General features: G+C 34.7%; 2 protein-coding genes across 2 annotated transcripts; one reads left to right on the forward strand and one right to left on the reverse strand.

Moving 5' to 3' along the window:
• Positions 1-17,928: 17,928 nt before the first annotated feature.
• Positions 17,929-19,524, reverse strand: LOC113774872. Its single transcript, XM_027319522.1, has 2 exons — positions 19,418-19,524; positions 17,929-18,790 (listed from the first exon to the last, which is right to left on the reverse strand). Exons 1-2 carry the CDS (start codon positions 19,460-19,462, stop codon positions 18,236-18,238), a joined length of 600 nt encoding a protein of 199 aa, XP_027175323.1. The 5' UTR covers positions 19,463-19,524; the 3' UTR covers positions 17,929-18,235.
• A 1,127-nt stretch (positions 19,525-20,651) lies between these two features.
• LOC113774802 (BURP domain protein USPL1-like) lies at positions 20,652-21,914 on the forward strand. Its single transcript, XM_027319427.1, has 2 exons — positions 20,652-20,759; positions 20,850-21,914. Exons 1-2 carry the CDS (start codon positions 20,703-20,705, stop codon positions 21,720-21,722), a joined length of 930 nt encoding a protein of 309 aa, XP_027175228.1. The 5' UTR covers positions 20,652-20,702; the 3' UTR covers positions 21,723-21,914.
• Positions 21,915-23,991: the final 2,077 nt, after the last annotated feature.

Raw genomic sequence — 23,991 nt, forward strand, 5'->3', positions numbered from 1 at the left:
GCCCTTTAGTGGTAGGTTGGTCAGTGGAAGTGGACTGAGCATTAAGTCAACCTGGTCAATGGTGCTGGCTAGCTTCTCAGTTATGGTTGGAGCAGTTGGAACAGGCTCTCCTATAGCATCGAAGGCAGCTTCGTAAGCGATTGCTGGGATGATTTCAACCAATTCTTCAGTAGTGTATACTTTGACGATGCTATACTTATCATCTTTTTGTCCTTGATAATCCAAGTCAAAATGACAGACAAAGCATACGATTTGATGGTTATCAATTGCAGATGCAATTTCAAAAAAAGCTCAATACCCTGTATTTTGCAAATAAACAAAAAAGAGCTCAATACCCTGTATTTTCAAAAATTTTATGGAGTACCAGAAAATGTGAACATGATGCAATTTCAAAAGAAAGCTCAAAAAGCTCATTACACATGATGAGTGAACAAAGGTTAGTAGTTGAACATTCAATCCTCTAACACCAGAATTCTTATAGAAAGAGAGTGATATGTTATTTGATAATTAGGTACAGATGTTTTCAGGGCCAGATGTTTAATAGTAACATAGATTGAAAGTGACATGGAGCCATCTTAATGCTGGCAAACTTTTAGTTAGTTCCAGTTAGGATTTTTTTTTTTCTTGTCTACGACTGAGTCTTGTCCTTGGAAAGAACAGCAAAATAAGATGAGGACTAGAAGGGCATTACCAAATTTGCAGGCCAATCAATGCAACCATAGATAGAAGAAGATAGTGATATAGCATGTTAAATTTAGTAAAGAATTTTCCAAATTGTCCTTTTGCCTCTGATACTAAATTTTCCAAACTGTTCTTTTGCCTCTGACACTAAGGATCAATCTTATCTATCTAATGAGATTTTGGTTGAATTAGGCACTTATCTATTTAATAGATCATCTAATGATGCAAAAATTTTCTTCCACGTTAGCTAGACAATTTTTTGACCAATTTAGGTCTTTCATCTTGATCAAAGAAGACTAAACTGTTTGGATTGAAAAATATACGTATCAATGATAGGATATGCAAAATAAGTCAAATAAATTCAAAGAAGTACCAAAAATAGAGAGAATTGAGAGAAAAGAATAGGAAAACTTACGTGTTCATCGGCTTCACTTAGTTGTACTGCTGTGAACTGTATGAGTGTTTTAGCATCTATACCAAACACTACTGCATACATTGAGCTTGTTCCATTGTCAATGATAATTCCAATACGGCATCTTGTATATGATGGCAGTGAATAATAGTTAAATAATGCAGTAAAAAAGATTTATTATTGAGCATACTATTGTAAATTTGCATGTCTTGTTTACCTGGCCTCAACAACACTTTCTTCTCTGCAAGATGGGCATCTAATGATCCATTCCATATTAGCATATACAGCCTTTAGACAATTACTACACGCAGCATACCAAAAGGATCGCTGCTCAGGTGCCAAAGAAGTATTTCCTCATGTCCAAGTAGTCTTGACCTATAATTAATATTGTATTAGATGCAAAGTTAAGTAATTCACTTTCACTAATGTAAAAGGTAAGAAAATAGTATAAGTGAGTTACTGAAATGATCGTATTTACACTTTTCAGAATCCTCATAGCATTCTCAACACTAATGATATCATTATTTTTAGGTAGAGGCAACAATTTGGTTGAGTCTTTGTAACTGGCTTCTTCAATCAGTTGTGCAATTTCCTGTTTGATTCTGATCATTCCTGTGAACATAAATAGACATGTTATATTTTCCAGTCTTTATCTATACTTATGAAACATGATATGCTTACCATTGTCTTAATGCAATGGTTTGAGGAGTTGGTGGATTCACCAAGAGACAACTTTCAAGCCTTGTTGTCAGAGACAGATATAAGAAAGTAGTATATAATTAGCTCATTGAAATTGAAGTGTTGTAGGCAAAGCAATAATAATTTTTTGACCAATGGGAGTTGTGACTTACAGTTAAAAGTAGTTACTTTGACTCTCATAGCTATGATGACGTTGTTGTTTGCAATAGTGTTTGCAAGCTGTGCTCCTTCATTTGCTTCAAATTCATTCCATAGAGGAAGGAGCATTGGCTTTTTTTTTTGCAAAAGCAATAAATATGATAAAAATCAAAGAATGTAATAGGTTTATTTAACGAATGGAAAATATATTCTTATGTTCCAGTTGGCTTACTCTTGATTAATAACAACCAAGTCTCTAGTCGTTGAATTAAGACCTTGTTTCCTTGAAGGAAAAGCATGCATGACAATAGCCTGGATATTTATTATTCAAAAGAATATTTCAATTTAAAGATAAGCTGAAGATAACATAAGGAATACATTTGAATTATCTAAGATAAAAAATGAACTTACTTTGCCAATTTTCTGTGTCAACAAATTTGAATATGTTTTCAAACTCTGTAAGGTCAAAGTGACACGGAATAACTGGTGGAACCTGCTCCACATACTCCTCAACCAATGTTCTGTTATGGATTATCCAAGAATATGGGTAGTCACTAACCTTATACCTTGATTCTGCTTTGCGAAGAGCTACATTGGAGATATAGTATCTCCTGAATGGCATCAAAAAAATAGATATCATTGCCATAGATGACAGCTGAAACCTTTGTTCCCTATTGCATCCTAAAGAAGAATAGCTAAAAATCTATAAAATAGTCAAAGATATCCGCAAAAATGGAAGGAATATCTTTATTTTTTGTTACCTCAGAATCTGTAAGAAGGAAGCGGTGGTAGTTCATAGGACTTGCTCCTCAACTCAACTGAACATGTTCTCTCTCAACAACCTAAACCAATACTGTCCATCCTTTTACTCCTTCAATGACCTCATTCACTGGAAGGTAGCATCTCACTATGCTTATCTGTAAATGGTAGAAATAGATAAATTTAATTCTAAATATAAACTACAATTGTGATGGGATCAATTAAAGGTTGAAGAAATAGTAGAAGAATGTTCATTTACTTGACAGCTAATTGAGAAGTTTCAAGAACTTCTCTATATATAATATTTTTGGTCTGATTTATTCTAGATTTGTGAAAAAATGGAGGCTTAATGAGTAACTTGACTTGTGAAGCTGTTCTTGCACACGATCATGCCACATAAAGCTATCCATGAGAGAACACAGATTCTCTCAAATAAATACCCACAAAATCTAACGTGTGTTCTTGAGCTTTGTTAATTGTCATTGCAAAGCACAAACGGATTGGAAACTGAGTTTTCTTGTATGGGACACAATCTTGCTCATCAGTGGGAGGTTCTAATGGAATTCTATGCATGAAAATATCTTTTCTGGCAAAATCACCTACAACCATCTGAGCATGAATAACATTTTAGCTCAAATTCCTACAAACTAATCTTGTCCCATTACAAAGGCCTTCAATGGGGTCTAAATTTCTAAGCAAAGATTATTGGTGCATTAACCTTCAAGATGAGCCTATGTAGTGGAAGTCCACTTGGGGAAAGAGAATTCAAAAAATCCTCATACTGTCCCCAATGATTTGGATTTAAAGTTTCATCAAAGCTGAGATATTCTATTGCTTCACCTGGAAATATGCTAACGAGAATGTCGTTGACCTCATCAACAAAATTATTTTTTGTGGATAGAATTACTCAATTGGCTGGAGTGTTAGCATCTGGTAATCCAGTCATGATATTGGGGTACACTAAATTTATCAAATTATCTAGTGCAGAATCATCCCCTCTATTTTCAAGCAAAATTGAATAAGGAATCTTTATGTAGCTATCATCTTGGGTTTTCTTAGTTCCATTACCAACTCTCAATAAATAATCAATAAATGAGGGGTCTAATCAATCCCTCATATTCTCTGTTAATTGCAATTTTTTTGAGAGAAGGCCATAGAGGAGAATTTATTATGCAAGCATTAATAGTCTCGGATTGATTTCCTCTGTGAACAACTGGCAATGTTTGCCTAAAGTCGCAGCCAAAGACAACAACTTTTCCACCAAATATTTCTAGTGAGTTCATAAGATCTTGCATTAGATCATTCAATGCTTCAATTACAGATCTTTTTGACATAGGAGCCTTATCCCAAATAATCAGTTTGGATTCTCTAATCATTGTTGCCAGGCTACTTTGTTTGCTAACATTACATGTTCTACCTTCTAAAGGATCAATTGGCATTTCAAATCGCGAATGGGCAGTCCTCCTGGTAGTATAGAAGTAGCAATTCCTGAAGTGGCTATCTCAAGTGTTAAAACCCTTTAGACCTAACATCAGCTAGCAACGCCCTATAGAGAAACGATTTTCCAGTGCCTCCAGGGTCGTCTACAAAAAAGGCACCACTTATGTTCTCATATATGCTGCGACATATGACCTCAAATGCGTGCCTTTGTTTTTCATTAAGCAAAGTAATTGCATTCAGATCTTCTTCATGATTGGTCATACTTCTTTCTGCCAACAGTTCTCTTGTTTGGTTCTATCATTCGGAACCAATCCAAATAAACCTATGCCTTTTCCCATTGATTCAAGAAAACCACTTATTTGTTGCAGTACCTTTTTCCTGACCTCTCTAAGAGTCAAATCTGAACACCTTAGACAATCCTTCGACATTACAGCCTCAAAGTTTAACCATAATTGTCTGGGATTGTTACGACATGAATATACCAAAGTCTTCTCAATTCATAAGGCATATGAAAGAGAGAAGACTCTTCAAGACAATTCTTGGCTATTATCATCGTGAAGCAACCCTCTTAAAAGTGCTGCTTCACGAAAGGTTCTAACTTGTGCTCCGTTATAAGTCTTTAGGTCTTTGAAGGACTTAGGAGCACAAACTTTTGTTAAAAGAAGCCTAAGGTAGTACCTCTTTCCTTCAGTCGAATGGATTGAATTTGTTCTACCTACAAAGTCCCTTTGATCTCTCATTTTCCAACGTCTCTCATCAGGAAGCCAAACAAAATGGTTTAGAAATTCAGAAATGTACAATTTAGTGTCTGAACTTCTAATCTATTCTATTCATGTAAAAGAATTTAGCAAGTATTGTCTTTGTGTTTCTTGGATTGCTCACAACATTGGTGAGATTTTGATGCTTTTTGAAACTTACAGGCTGATAATTTTCTAGATGAAGCTGCAGATGAATTACTACAGGTTTTATTTCACCCATAGCAAAATGAAAAAGTCTCGACGTAGCCTCAGGTGATGAGACCCAACAAGCTGCCCGATACTGCTAGATTTCATCAATATGGCTGTTTGGATTATCAGAATTAATATGAAAACTGATTCTATCATGCCTTTTACAAATCTATTTGTAGATGTATTTAACAGCCTGAATTGTTGAACAAATCTCAACATTAATGTGACAATCAAATTTAGCAAGTAAATAGGCATTATAGGGAACAACCCATTTATTATCAAAGTGATGTTGTCTAACTTTGACTTTAACACCATTATTATTTCGCCTATATACTGGATAAGAATTAATAGTCTGGGTTGTTTCCTCACAAAATCCTTTGGATAGGAATGCCTACACCTGCCATTCTTAGTCATACACACACTTGATGGATTTAAAACACCGCATGGACCATACATCATGTGTTTTTTAGCCATTCTATATAAGTATGGGTATTTCACTTTGTTTGGAATATCAGCGTTCACAATTTTATCATACTCTTCAGGTCTAAACATTTTATGTTAAGATTTCAAAATTAGAGAAAGTGTGCATGTGGCAAGCCTCTTTTCTAAAACTCTATAACATATGTATACGCTGCCACTTCTTCAAAAATATTTTTCTTGAGGATTTCATTTTTTAATTCTTCAAGTTTAGCATGAAAGACTCTTACAATTAAATCAGGCCGATTTTGTGCTTCTTCTTTTTCAATTAGGTGTTCTTTTATTTCTGGCCAATTAGGATTGCAAGTCATGGTCAAGAAGATATCTGATTTGTCAAAATTTTGAACTAAGGTCATTGCTTCTATATATTTCCTTCTCATATTTCTTGGCCCTCCAATAAAGCTTACTAGTAAAAAAATTTTGTGACCAATATTTGCTGCATGTGTTTCACCAGCAGCCACAGAGTCTTGTATTTCTTACAAAAACTCTTTCCTTATTTCCTCTTATTGTGATCTAAAAAAATCTAGTCTTTGAGATTCAACCTTAACAAACATATCCACTATATATTGCTAAGGTAATCTACCCAAGTGAAGCAAAAAAGACTCATCATTATCCCTTATCTGTAACTTATAAGCATAATACTCACTAACAGAAACAAAATTTGGATCATTATCAATCCTCGCCATTGTTGGTAGACAAATTACAGAATAATTAGTTACGTTACTATGCTGAATTGAACTACAAATAGATGAATAAGATTGTCTGTACTTACCATCTTGTTCCATCTATAATAGTTCTTCAGCAATTGCAGCAAGCATTAGAGAAATCAAACTTTCAGAATTCTTATTTCGTGTCTTTTTCTTGTGGATCTTTTTTCCTTTTTTTTTTTGGATTCCTTGATGCCAGCCAAGTTCACCGAAAGAAAAAAGAAGAGGGTACTGCAAGGGGTCATAACAGCCATAGTAATATTCTATACTGTGACAATGACCACCATGAGTATGGACTTGAGTATTCCTCTGGCTTGTTACCCCATTTTCTTCTCCTTCAACCCACAATGCAGCAACTTGGGAGACCGTAGGTTTGTTAAATACCCTTTGGTCTACACCAGGCAGTGTTATCAAGACAATATGATAAGTATCAAGGTTATGAACCTCTCTTAAACCACGGAAAAATCGAGCTTATGGATTGTATTCAAGGATATTCATAACCTTTTGGATGATACTTTCTATTAGCACTACAAGAAAATTGTTCATCAGTGACAACACAAAGTCATCACAGAACATACAAATATTGTCACAAATACCTTTTATTGACGACTTTTTGATCGTCACAAAGTCGTCACTAAATCCCCGTCGGTAAAAGTAAACAGTGACGACCTAAAATGTCGTCACTAAATAGTTCTCATTAGTGACGACTTTAAGTAGAGCATTTTTGACAAAAGATCAAGTCGTCAATAAAACACTTCCGGATTGTCGTCACTAATGACAACTATTTAGTGACGACCTGAAATGTCGTCACTAAATAGTTGTCATTAGTGACAACAATCCGGAAGTGTTTTATTGACGAATTGACCTTTTATCAAAAATACTCTACTTAAGGTCGTCACTAAAAAGCACCGAAAGCCATTGTATATAACTATTTTACTGACAACAATTGTCGTCACAAATGTAGCTTAGATTTAGTGACAGTCTCTGTTGTGACAAGGAGTTTTTATTTTCTATTTTGTGACAACTTTTTTTTGTCATTAGATAATTTCTCAATAGCTTAATAGTCATAATTTGGCTTGTAATCATTGCTAAATCATTGATTTTAAACAAACCATACAAATAAACATGAACGATTGATAACCAAAAGTATTTGCATTAGATTACATGGTAATAATATAGCATTCTCAAATGTCAAATTCAAGTGTACATTATCCAACTAATGCCTACAAAAATAACATTTGTTCAAAATATCACTTGTACATAAGGTACATTTACAAAAGCAATCACAGTTTAAGAAATTGAAGAACATCTAAATGAACCACTCCATGAGCAAAAGGCAATTTTGTCTTCAACATTCTTCAACCATAACCATAGATATCTTCCAAAAGCTAGTATAAATAGCATTTATCTGTCATAAAAGAGTAAAAGAAGTAGGTAAGGGGAGGAGTACAATAATAAAGAACAAGTAATGAGACTTAGATTATTAAGACAAAAATTACAATTCATTAAGAACCTCATATAATTTGGGCCCACATATTACAACACCAGCAAGAAGTTAGAAATCACAGTCCAATCTATACAAATACAACACTGCATAAGCTCAACTAAAGAGCTCTCTAAAACAGTTTTTTTTTTATTTTCTTTCTTCTTCTTTAAATAGCTCAACTTATTGAACAATTAAATTGGACTCCCACAGTAATTATTGTTTAATCTTTATGCTTTTGGTTGTTTATATATTAAAACACAGAAAGCAACTTATTGTACGAGGTGTGAATACAGGAGGTACTAGCCCTCTTTGATTTTAGGAGTTTATGCTTCATAAATCATGAAGGAAATGATGCCTCTGTAGGATTAAACTGTGCAAAGAGAATGAGCTATTTGCCTCACAATGTGAAAGTGAAGACCATCTAAACTGGTGAAACCAATCAAAGTTCACAAACGCCCCCTTTGCATTATATTCATTTCTTTCAAGTCACTACATAGGCAAAAAGAAGATTGCTATCCATGCATGGTTTGTCGCTTGTACTTGGAAATAATATACTATTGCAAATGAACAATCAGATTTTTACCTCTCTATTGATAAACTAACAGCACTATATACATGATACCTAGATATTTTCCAAAGAATAAGTTCAGATAACAATGATGCATAACATCAGCCCCAAAAAATGCTATTACCATATTGTTGGTAATATGTCTAGTTAAACTAACCTAAGAGGATCTCCACAAGAATAACCGGTAAATCAGAAATATGTACTGTTACAAGCACATATTCCAGAAGATAACCATTTAGCACATGTACAAATCTTATGCACAAGGAACCTGATGAACGAAGCATAACCTATTTCCTTTTTTTCTTCTTTAGCTTATTTTAATCATTACTTCTCTCACTTCTCAAAGGTCATCCTCAGTTTTCCTTACCATTCTAAATACGGCCAGATCTGCTTCCAAAAAATTTCTGATCTTTTATATAACAATACGATACAACAATCAATGAGTATGCGTCCAAACACAAAAGTTTCGCATACAGCTAGTCTTCCAATAATGTGTAAATCACGTAAGAAAGTTTCCTACTTGTGGTATAAGAGTTAAAAAGGTTCACTTGAATGCGTAATATCAAAATGTATTCAACCAACTACAAAAGGATTAAGTTAGACTGGATTCCCTCAAGGTTTGCCAGGTACTCTTTCCTCTCCCTTCACCTCACCTCCTCGGCTGTCTTATCTCTTCCCCTTGAAGACCCCCCACCTTTTGGCCAGTCTAGTGAGGAACCATCTCAGACCATAAAGTGAAAAAAAATAAATAAATAAATGCGGCAACGTGTAAAGAATTGATAATACACAAATCCAGAGTCAAGTACAAAACCATTTGCACTTTAAGCCTCTTATAAAAATATATTAAAATGGGTGTCCCTTCTTTTTGGAGATATATACCTATAATTGCTGCTCCTACAGTTCGAATAGAAAATCATTGTAGAACTAATATTATAACTCTAGAGGTTTAAACTTTCTTTACACATGAGAGACGTCATACTAGATCATTCAATATTTGTTTCCAATGAGATCCCATCTTCAGAAAATTAAATCAATATACATGAAACAAAAGAAATAGAGGTCGTAAGGCAATATCACATATATAACAAGGTTAAATGTTTAACGCAATTTAGATTTTATTCTATAATCACTCACAATCCCATATTATATCAAGTAATAGAGTATTTTCCATTTCCAATCTAATCAAACTAGAGAATGAGCTAATTAATATGGCGCTTTTTGCTATAGTTGAAAACTGCCCAAGTGAACTGCCAATTCACATAACCAAGCCAGTTTGGTTTTGTTCAAACAACTTCTATACTGAAGTTAACAGTTCAGCTTGAAAGAGCAACTAAGGGTAACATTATTCATCAAAAATATTAGGGTAAAATACAAGAAACCCCCTTGTGGTTTCGCGAAAAGACACCTTACTCCCCTATCGTTTAGAAACCTGCACATAAACACCTTAAACTTCATTACTAAAGTGGAAGGAATTGGACCCTGTGAACATCTCCTAGGATCCAATTGAAGATCATTAAAGACCCTCGCTTCCTGCAGAACATCACCCTTCTCGATCCCCATGAATGGAGAGTAATCCACTACAGATTAAAGAATCGAAATTACAACATCGGATTTCATTGACTGCTACACTCAGGCAAGGTTCAAACAAATTCCAAAGGCTAAAGCAGATCTGAGCCAAAATTAACCGATCTCTTCGAAATTAATGTAGTGAAGAACTAACCCAGGGCTACAAATACAAATAGTAAATAAATCCGCAGGACCAGTATTTCAACTTCTGCTAATTCCTTTTTTTTTTTTTTTGTCTTTTTGCTTTTTAAGTGGGCACAGGTTTTGGATAAAGTGTTTGATCCGTGTGTCTTCTGGTTTTTAAAAATTTACAACTTCCAGATGGAATTTCATTGACTAAATTTGCTTGCCATATATGGAAATTGAACTGGTTATGTATTTTAGCAATTTTTCACCAGAGGATCCAGTCAATGACAGACATGGTAAAGCTAGAACTCAACTCTCCCGTTTCTGAACAATGAAAGGTATGTCTTCACTACTAAAGGTCGTCTCATGTTGCAGAGTGTTCTTTCATTTTAGCTTAGATATATTCATGCCAAACAGTTCAAAAAACCAAACATGCTTGATTTATGTAACTTTGGATCAACAACATGTAACCCCAAGCATCATTTTCCGAATAGCATCAGATCAAAAGACAAACCCGAATAGCAGGTAGTGAAACAAACCCGAATGGCAGAAATCTAGCCAATCTCAATGACATATATGATATTCAAATCAAATTTTCACAGTCATCAACCAGACTCAAATGCGTGAACTTGGGACAGGGAGAGGAAGAAATAAAATGCAGCTACATGATATGAACATCCACTTCTAACTCAACCACTTTCGAGAAAGCATATCAAAGTCCGGACATGTCACCAAAACAGAATCACCCAACAAACTCTCCACCCATTTTATTTCATTAGCAGTCGTGTAGCTCAGCTGAACCACACTCCAAGCAAACAACAAAAACTGGACACTTGAAGTTAATCAACCCCAAAAATCCATCGGAAACACAGGCATTCAATCCAAAATTTGGTTATTCGGACAAACAAAAAACCAACCGAATGTTCATCATTTATTTTTTCACACGTAAAAATGCAGACCAGTTATCTTTCAATTAGAAAACTCAGTTGGGCATTTCATCGAACAGGTTAGGGGCATTGGAAACTTCACTACTTCCTTACTCAATTGAAGCTATAATTGGCCCCAAAATTTTTAGCAAACCCAAAATTTCAGTCCAATCAACATCCAGAAAAAGCCATGAACAATTGACATGAAATTTGAAACAAAAAACTAACAGCAAACATGGCATGTTCATCGGCAGACATGCTCCGAAAACTTTCAGAGTTTGTATTCGAATGAAAAAATTGAAATGTAAAGGAGAAGATTAACTTACAGTGATCTCTCACGGTGGAGGTTCGTGGATGACAGTGGCGGATTCCGACGGAATGTGGCGGCTCCGCCTGGTCTTTCTCCCTCTAGTTTTTCCTTCGCTTTCGTTTCTGCTCCAACCGACAACTTCCTCCCTCTCTCACTCCTTACCGCCGCCTCCCTTTCCTTATCCTCTGTTTTTCGGCTTTTTCCTCTGTTTTTCTGCTTCCCCAAACCTCAGCCGAAGCTCCCTCTATCTCTGTTTCTTCCTTTCAGCCCCTAGCTCTCCCTTGCTTTCTTTTGGTTTCTTTTCCTATGTTTCATTTTTGCGCTTTCCTGTTCTCTCCTCTAGCCCTTTCTCTCTTTTGTCCGTTTTTTCTTAGCTCTATCCGCCGCCCCCTCCTCTTAGCTTACTCCTCTCTCCTCTGAAACCTTCCCTCTCTGATTTTTTGTTTTTCTTTCTTTTCAGCTCGCCGTAGCTTTCCTTTTTCCTCTTTTTTGTTTCCTACCCTTAGCAGCCGTCCGCCGCCACTCTCTCTGTTTTCCTCAACCTCCCGAAGCTTTCTTCCCCCTTTTTCTTTTCTGTTTCTTTCTTTCCCTTTGTTTTTCCTCTAGCCTCAGACCAAGCTCCCCTCTCTAATTGTTCTTTTTCCTCTCGCCCGTTGTTCCCTTCAGCTCCCTCTATTTCCTCCTGTCTTTCTTTTTCCTCTTCTCAGCCGAAGCCTTTTTCCCCCATTTTTCTTGCTCTCTCTGTCATCAAACCCCCCCCCCATTTTTCTTGTGTGGGTGAAAGTATCAGGTGCCGTGCGGAAGCTCTGTTTTGTGCTCAGTGCAGAAGCTTGTTTGTTTCAGCTCGGTAAAAGTTTGTGTTGCTCAAGTGTTCCGTTGCTTTAACTCAGACCAAGTGTTCCGTTGCTTTTGTTTTCAGAATGTGTTCCGCTGCTTTGGTCTTTGCTTTGCTTTGGATATTGTTTTTGTTGCGCGGCACTTTCACTATGATTTGATCAAAATTTTGACTTCACTCATTTTCCCTCCATTTGATACCAAAAATCATGTTTTTTTCTGGATTTGTAATATGGTTTGAACCATAGATTTTAATGCTATAGTATTATTCTTTATTTTTTAGCAAAAAATAAAAATTTTCATCAACATAGGTGGCAAAATTTGTTAATTTCATATAATTGAAAATGTACTTTTATAATTTGCTAATATTTTATACTAATTTCTTATAATTGCAGCACTAAAGAACATCATGTAATTGAAAATAATTAAACTCAAATTATATGGTTATAACATAGTTTCAATAAAAATAATCATTTTCCCAACATTTGAGACCAATCATCATGCTTTTTTTATTTTTAATTTGGTTTGAAGCATAGATTTTATTGCTATAGTATTATTCTTTATTTTTTAGTACAAAAACACAAATTTTCATCAATATAGGTGGCAAAATTTGTTAATTACATATAAGTGAAAATATACTTTTATAATTTGCAAATATTTTAGCCCTGCAATTTTTTATAATTGCAACACTAAAGTACATCATTAATTGAAAATAACGAAAGTCAAATTCTATGGTTATAATAGACTTTCATTAAAAATAATCAAATGCTATTAATAAGACATTATTGTTAAGTCAAAATCAAAGAAAATTTAGTGATGACATAATGTTATCACTAATTTATTCAAGATTATAATGACAAGAAAAGTCGTCACTAATTAAATTGCTAGTTTTTAATATTGTCAATTGCTAGTTTTTAATACTTTTGTGAAAATATTGATAATGGTTGAGAAAATTTTGTTAAATACAAAACCTACCAGTTTCCCTTTCATAAAAATATTAGTGCAACACTTTTTGAATTTTACTTACAAACATTTATGTATTTAACATAAATTAAATGATTCAGAGTGAAATGCCTATAAAGAGCAGAATATTTGTTCATGTAATGGAGGAAACTCACAAAGAGTTGGTACTTTATGGGCCATTTCTTTTTTTAAAAAAATTTAATTTATGTTGAAAAGATAACCTGCCAGTTTTCGTTTTGTAAGAAATCAGTGTAACACTTTTTGAATTTTACTTACAAACATTTATAAATTTATCTTAAATTATATGTTTGAGAGTAAAATACCCATAAAAAGTTGGTACTTTGAATAGATAATACTTATTTGCCCATAAACTACACTCCCTGAAGGCTATTTTGTTAATTACTTTGTAGTACTTTGTTATTCCTTTGCTAATACTACTTGGCATGTAGTACAAAGGATAAATCTGGCATAAATTTCTTATTCCATTGATAAAAAGACCTGCTTGCCTTATAACTATTGTAATGAAAGATATATCTTTAGAGTTTATAACAAATTATTACTTAAGTTTGAGAAAATTATAAAATATTTATGCATAGTTTATCAAGATACCATTCGCAATTTCCTAATAAAAAAATAGGGGCTAAATTGTAAAAGCTAGGGTGCCATAATAGAAATAATAAAATTGGTGTATTATATATGGGGGTTAAATTGCAAAAGTTAGAGTGCCATAGTAGAATTAATGAAATTGGTGAATTACATATGGGGCTAAATTACAAAAGTTAGGGAGTAATAATAGAATTAAAGAAATCGGTGTACTACATATGGGGCTAAATTGTAAAAGTTAAGGTATCATAATGGAATCGATGGAATTTTTTACAACATTTGGGGCTAAATTACAAAAGTTAGGGTGGCACAGTAGAATTAATGAAAGTGACTTAGAAATAAGTACTTTAAACAGTGACGATTAATTCTTATCACTAAATCCGAATCGGTAGAGTGACAGTGATGATATTAGAAGTTGTCACTATATAGATCATTTTAGTTACAACTTTTTCAAGGTCGTCACTAAAGACTTAGTTGCTTTGAGCAATTATGACAACTCTCCTTGTCGTCACTAAACAACCACGTTTTGTGACGACTTTTGTCGTCACTAAAAAATGTTGTCACTAATGACCATATTTCTTGCAGTGTAGTTTGTGACGAAAATAACGGGTCGTCACTAAACATTTAGTTGCTTTGATGCAATTGTGACAACTTTAGGTGTCGCGACTAAAGAAGCTCCTTTTGTGACAACTTATTGTCATCACTACAAAATGTTGTCACTAATAACTTTTTTTTTTAGTGATCAGTGACGACAACAAAAACTCGTCCGTAAATAGGCCAAGCAATAGTGATGATGTTCTTAATGTCGTCACTATTGTGTGTTCTAAACACTCCCGCGCTCTTGCTAAATCTTGGCGGGAATTTACTAGTGACGACTTTTCTAAGTCGTCACAAATGAGTTGGCTCCCATTAGAGGTTTGTGACGAGTTAGAAAGTCGTCAATAAAGGATCCACTTTTGTGACAACTTTTTTTCGTCACAGAGAAAAGTTGTCACTGATGACCAATTTTCTTGTAGTGTAGCCTTGGGCACGCATTTAAATGATTTGTCAACTCAATTTCAGTATCATGAAAATACAGCTGCAAATTTTTTGAGGCCTCTAGATCACTGATGAAGTGATAAATTTGCCTCTGAATCCTAAATGTATAGACTCCTTTACTTCTCTTTGCTAGATTCTTGTCAAATTTAACTCCAAAAGAAGTGAAAGCAAAAATGTTGTTAATTGTTCTTATACATATTCTAAATAATTTTGCCTCTTCTAAAGATGAAGTTAATAGCTCTTTTAAAGGAGCTGGAATTGGGTTGGTAGCTAACACTATGTCTCCATTAGAACAGCAAAAGTTGGTTGTTTCATGGAAAAAAATTTTTGCACCACAATGTGGGTAATCTGGTTGTTTTGGAAGAATGCTTGCCACACCTGGAATGCAATCTAACAGGTCTCGACCTTTTTTTTGAACTCTTCCTATCATCAATAAAAGATAGATTCTAAATGACTTTGCTTGTTTAATAAACAGTAAGGGAATGTAAAATACTCAAGTCATTTAAAAATGTAAATGTTAAAAGACCTGCACGTTTTCTCTTAGTTTTCCCATGATTTTGTTCAAATATTCCTGTAAAGTAGAGTTCAATATCAACCTCTTGAATTAGATAAACTATAAAGTAGAAATAAAACTAAACACATTTAATTGAGTAAATGAAAAAAAATGCTTTTGAGTATTCAATTTAAAGCTGAAATGTTTGTTGTCAGAGAAGTAGGTGGTAATAGTCATTGTTTGACAACAATTACTAAACAAATTTTAGAAACAATACCTTTCATGTTAATGTGAAAGGTCTATGCATTTTAAAAATAGAAAAATTAACGGCATTATATGATTGATGAAATGGGTCTAAATTCAATGCATTTAGAACAAATAATTTATAGTAGGAAAAGTAAATGTTATATTTAAAAAATGAAAAAAAAATTTCTATTTTAAAGAAAGGGAAGAAACTGGTTAGATTGTTCTAAGAAGGTAAAAAGAGTTTTGAAATTTGATGAAATGATTCACTTGATGGGAAGGACTATATTAATAAGCAGTGCTATATTAAATACCTGAAAACTGGGACTCATTTGATTGTAATTGGCAAACAACCTGATTAGACTGATTTAAAATCTCAACAACCTCAGGATTATGCTGTTCAATTGTACTTGTGAGAGGTTGCAAACTCTTATATCCTATATTCTGTGCTTGAACCAACTAATTTTGTTTAGCTTTTTTCACTGTCATCTTAAGCGCTTTCTCTTTCTGCCGATTTCTATAGGTGGAAGATTCACCTACTGAAAACTCCGATGGAGTAGACATACATGAGTGTAGGCTATTCAAATTTGCATTTGGCAGTGAAAATGTGCTAACAAAATCCGGTTTAATAGGCTGAATAGATTTAGAAACATTTGGAAGAGGCCCTATAATCTGTGATCTCATACATTCTTGCTGAATTGAATGTTTTTTCTAAGATCTTTGAACTTTCAATGTAAGAGCTTTCTCTTTCTGATGATGTATCAAAGTTACGCTTTGGCTATTCGTAAACTCAAATGACGCATCCATACCAGTTTGTATACTATTTGAATTTACATTGAATAAAGACAATCTAGGAAGAGACTGAACAATAGAAGACTTGGTCACAATCTTAGCAAACTCTACATTTTGATTTTCTAAAGAGCCTGCCTCTAAAATTTGATTTGTCTGAGATGCTTTGGCCTATGATCTGACACTCATTTGTGTGGGATAGTTTGTCAAGTTAAAAATTTTGAAGCATCAAGTTAAATTGTGTAGGATAGTTTGACACTCATTGGTCGTAGTATCGATGAAAAGTAAATTTTGAAGCATCTAGTATTCTAAAAATTGTGAAAAAAATATTAAAAATAGGAAAAAAAAAACTATGCTAAACAAAAATAACAAAAAAACAAGTTAAAAAAATGAGTTCATGAGCTACATTTGTGAGGGTAAGGTCAAGATTGTATCCTCAAATACTCCTCTACACCCGATAAAAACCGATTGCAAGTTTAACTTTATTCTTCTAATTTTAAGGCAAAAAAATTAATTTAAGCTAAACACATAACGTGCATTTTAATTAATTAAAGTAGAATAAAACATCTAAACATAGCATGATAAATAGAAAAAACCAATAAGAATGAGATAATTAGTTCCAAAGCTTCTACTGGAAAAGCCACCAACCAATGCTTTGGCGTCCCATTATATCACATTCGATAACAATCAAAAGTAATTAAGAGAAAAAAAATGAAAGAAAATATAAAAATAAAAATACAATAATTAAATGCACCTATGCCCTATACGGGTGACATCATTTCCAAAAAGGAAAAATAAAATTAAATACAGCTTAACTTGACAAATGACAAACTAATTAAACTAACAGCCAACTAGTTAACTGCTAAGGACCTAATTGAAAACATTAAGGTAAAGTCTTGGGGTCGAATTAGAAAGTACAAAAAATCGGGGGCAGAAATTAAAAGTAAAAGAAACTAAGGGGGCTATTGCTGGAATTTCAAAAACTGAGTCATCTTCCCCACGGGAAACTCCTGCCCGCTGCAGCACTGGTTCCTTCTTCACTAACGAAGTTGCCGGAAGCTGGAAATCATCAACTCTGGCCAGCGTTAGACCGGCTGGAATTTTCCCTCTCTCCCCCATGCACAAACACACAACACACACACACACTGAAATTCTTACAAAAAAGCAGCAAAATAGGAAAGGGCAAAAAGAAACAAAAGCTGGCAAAAAATTGGGGATGACTTGGTCGAATCGCCCGTTTCACTTCGTCTTAGAGACAACTAGGTCTGAGTCGATCGAGTTTTTCTCCGAGTTCTCAGCGATTCTTTGATCTCCAATGTTAGGTGGAACAGTCGAGTCGTCAGTCTCCGACTCTCCCTAGTGTTTGAACCATGGGCCTACTACCTAGTACCGAGAACAATATCCTTTATAGTCACAGTTCTTTAACATTATTCAAAAGATGCAGTGGAATTTCAGAATATCCCTTCCAGATCTTGTCTGCTTTTCCTTCCCATAGATGCTGCATATGAGAAATTCATCGAGTAATTTTCTGCTATGCCTCTCCCATATACCGAATAGATCGAAAGCTTAAGAAGTCAAAAGTATTTTTGTTTTCCAGTGGATACTGATCACAAAATATAATGGCGAAGCCCAACTGACCAAGACTATTCCAGATTTTTTGGGGAAAAAAAAAAGAAACAGGAAAAAAAGAGAGAAACAAAGATGCACTAAACACAACTAAAAGTTTCACCATAGTAAATCAACACAGCATTTATTTAATAGAGGAATTGCATTACAAGCGAGACATTTTCACTCCAACACTAAGAAATTAAGACCAACTACACTTATTCTTGACAGAGCAGAAATCCAGTCTCAAGCGAATTGAATTTCTCTTGTTTGGAAGCAACATCAAGACTATGCTACAAAAGCAGCGATACAGACCTTCACTTCACTTTTGATTCTTTCATGTTTGATTTATCCTAATTTTGCTTAGCATCATCGCGGGTTCCCTTATGGTAAAGGAGCATTCATCCAAGCTTTGATTCGAAATCTTAGATATGTAGCTTTCCCTCCTGCGAATTAGCTTTGTCACCATTGTAAAGGATCAAAAAGGATTCAGGCTTTGACTCGAAATCTTTCATATACGGTTTTCCCTCCTGCAAGTTAGCTTTGTCACCACCGTAAAAGAACAAAAGGGATTCAGGCTTTGACTCGAAATCTTTCATATACGGTTTTCCCTCCTGCAAGTTAGCTTTGTCACCACCGTAAAAGAACAAAAGGGATTCAGGCTTTGACTCGAAATCTTTCATATGCGGTTTTCCCTCCTGCAAGTTAGCTTTGTCACCACGGTAAAGGATTAAAAAGGATTCAGGCTTTGACTCAAAATCTTTCATTTGCGGTTTCTCCTCCTTTGAATTAGCATCACGACCATGGTAAGGGAGAATGGATCTAGGCTCATCTGCGTGGAGAATGGATCCAGGCTTTGACTCAAATTCTTTCAATGTATTAGACCCAAGGTGCTCATTTTGTTCAGTAAAAGCACCAGGACCGGCAGCAGGTCGCAAAATGCCCCTGGGGTCCTTTCTTGCCTCCGTGAAGCATGCAAGCTGCACATTCGGGGCAAATGACAAAATTGAAGAAACCAGCATCAATATATATTAGGTAAGTAAATATAGCGGGGAAGGTAGGCTGCACACCAAATTATGAGCCTTGTGGGTCTTGCTCAAGTGTCATTCTATACAGGTGAACCTTGAATAACTTAAAAGATTTTTACATAAATTTAGGACCTTTAATTTCTTGCTTCTGAACCTTACCCATTATACCAAGACCTTCTCAGCCTACCTCTACCTGTATAATGGAAATATTGGAGATGAATTCCTCTAACTAACAAAAGTAAAGTGTCAAAAGTCAAGTTACAGTGACATTTAAGTTTCGTACAGCCCACATTGGAATGTTTGAAAGGGAAGCTTTATGACCATAGAACTAGAAAGCCACCAAGTCAGCTTTGCTCTCCTTAATCAGAAGAGTTTCCAATCCCTCCGGCGCCGGGAGTGGGGGTGGTTAGAGTTGAGGATAGTGTGTGAAAGCGAAGAAGGAGGAATTTTTCCAAGTACATAGCTTTAATTGAGAGGATCATAATAATGCTGAGCAATTAACGGATTTAAGTGTGTCTAACAATCAAAGAATTATCTCTTATGAACTCAAATAGAGTACTGATGTTTGAGAAATCTTACCAGGGCAATTGAAAAGAACGCAACGAGAGCAACAGATGAACGCATCCTGTCTTTGAAGTTTGAACAGCTCAAAATGAAACTTTGACGGTGTAAGAACTCTTGGGGCTACGGCTATTTATACAAGAGGATAGCCAAGTGAAGCTGGCAAGACTATGGCATGGATCACGTGGCTGGTTGGTTCGATTTGAGAAGTTGCTGCCTTCGTACACCAATCCACAAATTACCAAAAATTTTGCATTTTCCTAAAATCATCCGTCGATTTCAAATAACAGTACATTGCCAGTGTTTTCAAGACTCAACTTAGTTCATAGAGATATTCACATTGTAATTAATGATGAATAAAAAGTGTCACTATTTTGAAAATTTACAAGTCATTATTTTGGTATAAATGCATAGCCCGATTTTATTCAATCACATTAACAGAAGAAGTGGTGGTAAAGAACCCTAATAGAGATGGTTTTATAATTAAGCCCCTTAATTAACCTTTATTACCTAAAAGTAAAGGTAGTATGGGAATTTCAAACTTTTCTTTATATCAATATAGACGGTTTTCATCCACCTTACCTATCAGTTTAAACCAATAAAGTCTTTTGGATATTTTTGAATGAGAAGGGGGTTCAATAACGTGCAAATCATAGGAAAGTTTTGTGCATTTTACTCAAAAAGAATAAATTCCAGATTGATCCACCATATTATCTATAAAAATTAAAAAAAAAAAAAGATTGATCCATATTGAATGCGGATCCATGCGGAGGCCGTGGAATTGATGCAATGACTCATAGGTGTACCACTTGCTTTCTTGTGGAGGGAGGGAAGGGGAGGAAAGGAGGGAGGGAGAAGGGGAGTCAGGAGGGAAGGGGGAGGAATGGTGGTGGCAGTGAAGAAAGGGAAGTGCTGGTGGCAGCGGATGGTGATAGGCAGTGAATGGAAGAAGAAATGGCTGGTAGTTTCTTCTTTTATATATATATATTTTTTGTTAGGTGTATTTGAGATCGTGTGTATTTGTAGTGATTTTGAGACTATTTTTGGAGCTTGTTACTATAGATTCCTAATATAAAAACTAGTTTTCCAAAAAAACTCATTTTAAAAACATAGGCCAAGATGAGACATTACATTAGAAAACAAAGATGTAATTTTCAAGGGGTAAAATTGTAATTATAATATGTTAAAGAAGAATCAGTTCCTCGAGCACGCTTCATTGTATCCATATATATGTATTATTTGCTTCTTGTCTTGTGAAAACCTTCAAAAGAGGACTTGCAAGGGAAATAATACCTACCAACTGATGGATTCCAAAGCACTTGTTTCTTGTGTTCTCCTCCTTCATCTGTTGATTGTCCTGGTAAGTTACTTTGACAATAAATTGTTTTTTGTGATTTATATGCTGTGGACTTAATTCTCGCTGTCTTACAACACTATACAACCTGTACAGGGAGCCTGTGATATCATACCCAAGGCCAAGGATAGTGGTACTAATGCAATCAGGCTCCAGGGCATGGATGCTAATAATCCTCATCGAAATGATAAGACACATCATGTTGCTCACGTCCATGAAAAGAAGTCAATGCACGATCCTTCTCTTTCCTCATCCCACATGATGCATCAGATGGATCCAAGAGCAACCGTGTTTTTCGTTTTAGATGATCTCAAGTTAGGCAAAACATTGAGTATCCTTTTCCCTGACGGAGATCCTAGTCCTTTGTCCTCTCCTTATCTCTGGCCTAGAGAACAAGCCGATGCTATCCCCTTTTCATTGGCAAAACTCCCACAGATTCTTCAACACTTTTCATTCCCTCAAGGATCTCGCAAAGCCCAAGTGATGGAACATACACTCCGAGCTTGCGAGACTAAGCCTATGAAGGGAGAATCCAAGGCTTGTGCCACATCCTACGAGTCATTGGTAGATTTTGCACGAAAGATCTTGGGATTGAATACCGATATTGAAGTTTTATCAACGCATTGCCTCGTAAAATCTAATGCTGCTAGATTACAGAACTATACAATCACAGAAGCTCCTAAACGAATTTCAACTCTAAAGATGGTTGGCTGTCACAGCATGCCATATCCTTTCATAGTTTTCGGTTGCCACTATCAGCCGGGTGATAATCATTTATACAGGACTGTTCTATCTGGAGAGAATGGTGATAGGGTTGAAGCTACTGCAAGATGTCACATGGATACCTCCCAATGGAGCCATGATCACGTTTCCTTCCGAGTGCTTGGTATCGAACCGGGCACTGCCCCTGTTTGCCATTTCTTCCCGGCAGAGGACTTTGTATTGGTTCCATCTACTTCTTCAATCTAGTAATATCCAAGAGCTCAAGTGCTTTCAGCATTTTAGTTGTTTAGCTTAAGTCGCCTTGTCTGAATGTGTAATACTAGAAATCAATAAATTCGTGTGCCTCATGTTTGATTATCTGTATTCGAATAAAACTCCGTGGAGTAGTAGCGCTACTTTTGACAATCAAAGTTTTATATACTTCAATTTCTTAGAGCATCTCGAACACGTATGTTACTAGATTGCAGCCTACAATTTTTTTTCCCCTATTTTCTGCTAATGTATCCCCTAATGTAGAATTTTTTTTTTCTTGGAGCGGAGGTTTGTTAGGAGAGCATCAATTCAAACAATTTACTTAGAAGACCAATTTTCAGGAGCCTGGATTAGAATACTATTTTTAATTGGTGAACAAGTGCTTGTCTCTTCCTAATTAGTCACTTTAAGCAAGTCCTGGGAGGATGTTGAAACAATTGATAATTCTTCATTATAATCTATCAGTCACAAAAAAAAATTTTCTAATGAAAATCTCGCTTGTTAAAAATAGTATATTAATTCTTGTCTTCTCAACTTATCTTGCAATTCAACATCTGAATGGGTTACTACATGTTCCTCCACAAAAAGACAATGATTAAGAATAGACAAATACTAAAAATAACAAGCATGTGAACCTTTTTGAAATGACGAACATTGTGGAGGATACAAAAATGAATGACACTTTTAGTAGGACAAAAGAAGTAAAAATTAATTTTGTGATCGGCATAGCTCTTATTTTGAGTTAAATATATATTGATTCCACCAATAATGTATCCTCTTAAAAGTAAACATTTTATTCTCACTATGGTAAAATGGCAAACATCCGTGCATACATTGATTGATATGTAGACAATTTTTGGACTAATACATAGCAGAGTTTTGAAATTCAAGCTGACACATCGACTCAATAGAATTTAGGGTCAGGAGTCAAGAGGTTAAAGTGAGTATGAATCCTTAGTATGTGAGTAATGAATCATTAGTATCATGTCCTTTCACGTGTGTAGTTATGTGAGTAATGAATCCTTAGAATCACCGGTTATAATGAATCCTTATGCACATTTAATTGACTTCATATTTCGTACCCACAGATAATCAAAGATATAACTGGGTGATTCACGAGTTGATTTTCAAGTACATGTTTTGTGAGACTATGAGCCGGTTTAGATTGTAATTTTTGGGAAGTTTTACAGAAAAATATAAATCGTATCTACAAAAAAAAAATTAATCAAAGATATAACTGGTGATTCATGAGTGGATAAAAGAATTGAGTGTTTCCTAATTGATAAAGGACAGAGTTTTTCTTATGTAGTAGCTTGACTTCTTGATCGCATAATTGTGGCTGTCCATCTCTTTGATTTGGATTCCGATCTTATTCAAATACTTTTGGAGGGGTATCCTATAATTAGAGTTAGAGGTAGGAATTTGTCCCAAGTCCCAATGAGCTACCCATGTCCAAAAGAACTTTGGGCGGGATGGGTATTGTAATTTGATATTGGGTTTAAAATGGGATGCATCCCAATTATACCATTATTTGATGGAAAATGTTGGGAAATACTTGGGTACCCATTGGGCTTAAATATCTTCCCAAAAAATTTCATTTATCCAAAAATTCATCTTTGATTTTTTTTTTTTGGCAAAAATCTGATTTTTTTTCACTTCCATTTTCTTTCTTTTCCTTTCTTCACTTTCCTACAAAAGAAAACCAGTTAAGTAAAAATGATTTCATTTAAACAACTTTAAAAAAATAAAGATAACAATAAAAATAAAATGAATTGGTAAAATTTTGGTGTCTACAAGAATTAATGCTTTACTAACAACTGTTAGCATCCTTTATGTTGATTTTATGCTAATTGTTGAGCTATCTATATAGATTTCTATATGCAACCCTGTTATCAATTTTTAATCAGTTTCTTCGTTTCTGTGCTAGCTTTATTCAGCATTTAATGTGAATTTCTTTTGTATCAAAATTTGGAAATTTTAAGAATGTCAGTAAGAATGAATTTGGTGTTAAAAAATCTTGTTTCTAGTCCTTGTGTCAGACAACATTATGGGTAAGGTTGGAATATGGCTGTATATCTATCTTTTTCTTTATTTGTTAATCCAATTTTTGGTTTAATCCAGGGAGAAGATATGTTCATTCTTACCAAAATGTTATGTCTTTTAAAAGTAACTGTTGATCGTTTTAGAGTGTAAATGAATTCAGGAAAATATAAATTCACAATAAGATCAAAAGAAATTTAATAAATAAAAATATTAAAGTTAT

Source organism: Coffea eugenioides, chromosome 6 (genome assembly GCF_003713205.1).
Source record: "Coffea eugenioides isolate CCC68of chromosome 6, Ceug_1.0, whole genome shotgun sequence".
Lineage (NCBI taxonomy): Eukaryota > Viridiplantae > Streptophyta > Magnoliopsida > Gentianales > Rubiaceae > Coffea > Coffea eugenioides.

Excerpts from the sequence above, each read along its gene's own strand:
- LOC113774802 (XM_027319427.1), top strand. The coding sequence starts at position 20,703 with ATGGATTCCAAAGCACTTGTTTCTTGTGTTCTCCTCCTTCATCTGTTG. Across the intron at positions 20,760-20,849 it reads TTCATCTGTTGATTGTCCTG|GGAGCCTGTGATATCATACC; the intron begins GTAAGTTACTTT and ends CAACCTGTACAG.
- LOC113774872 (XM_027319522.1), bottom strand. The coding sequence starts at position 19,462 with ATGCGTTCATCTGTTGCTCTCGTTGCGTTCTTTTCAATTGCCCTG. Across the intron at positions 18,791-19,417 it reads CGTTCTTTTCAATTGCCCTG|CTTGCATGCTTCACGGAGGC; the intron begins GTAAGATTTCTC and ends CCGAATGTGCAG.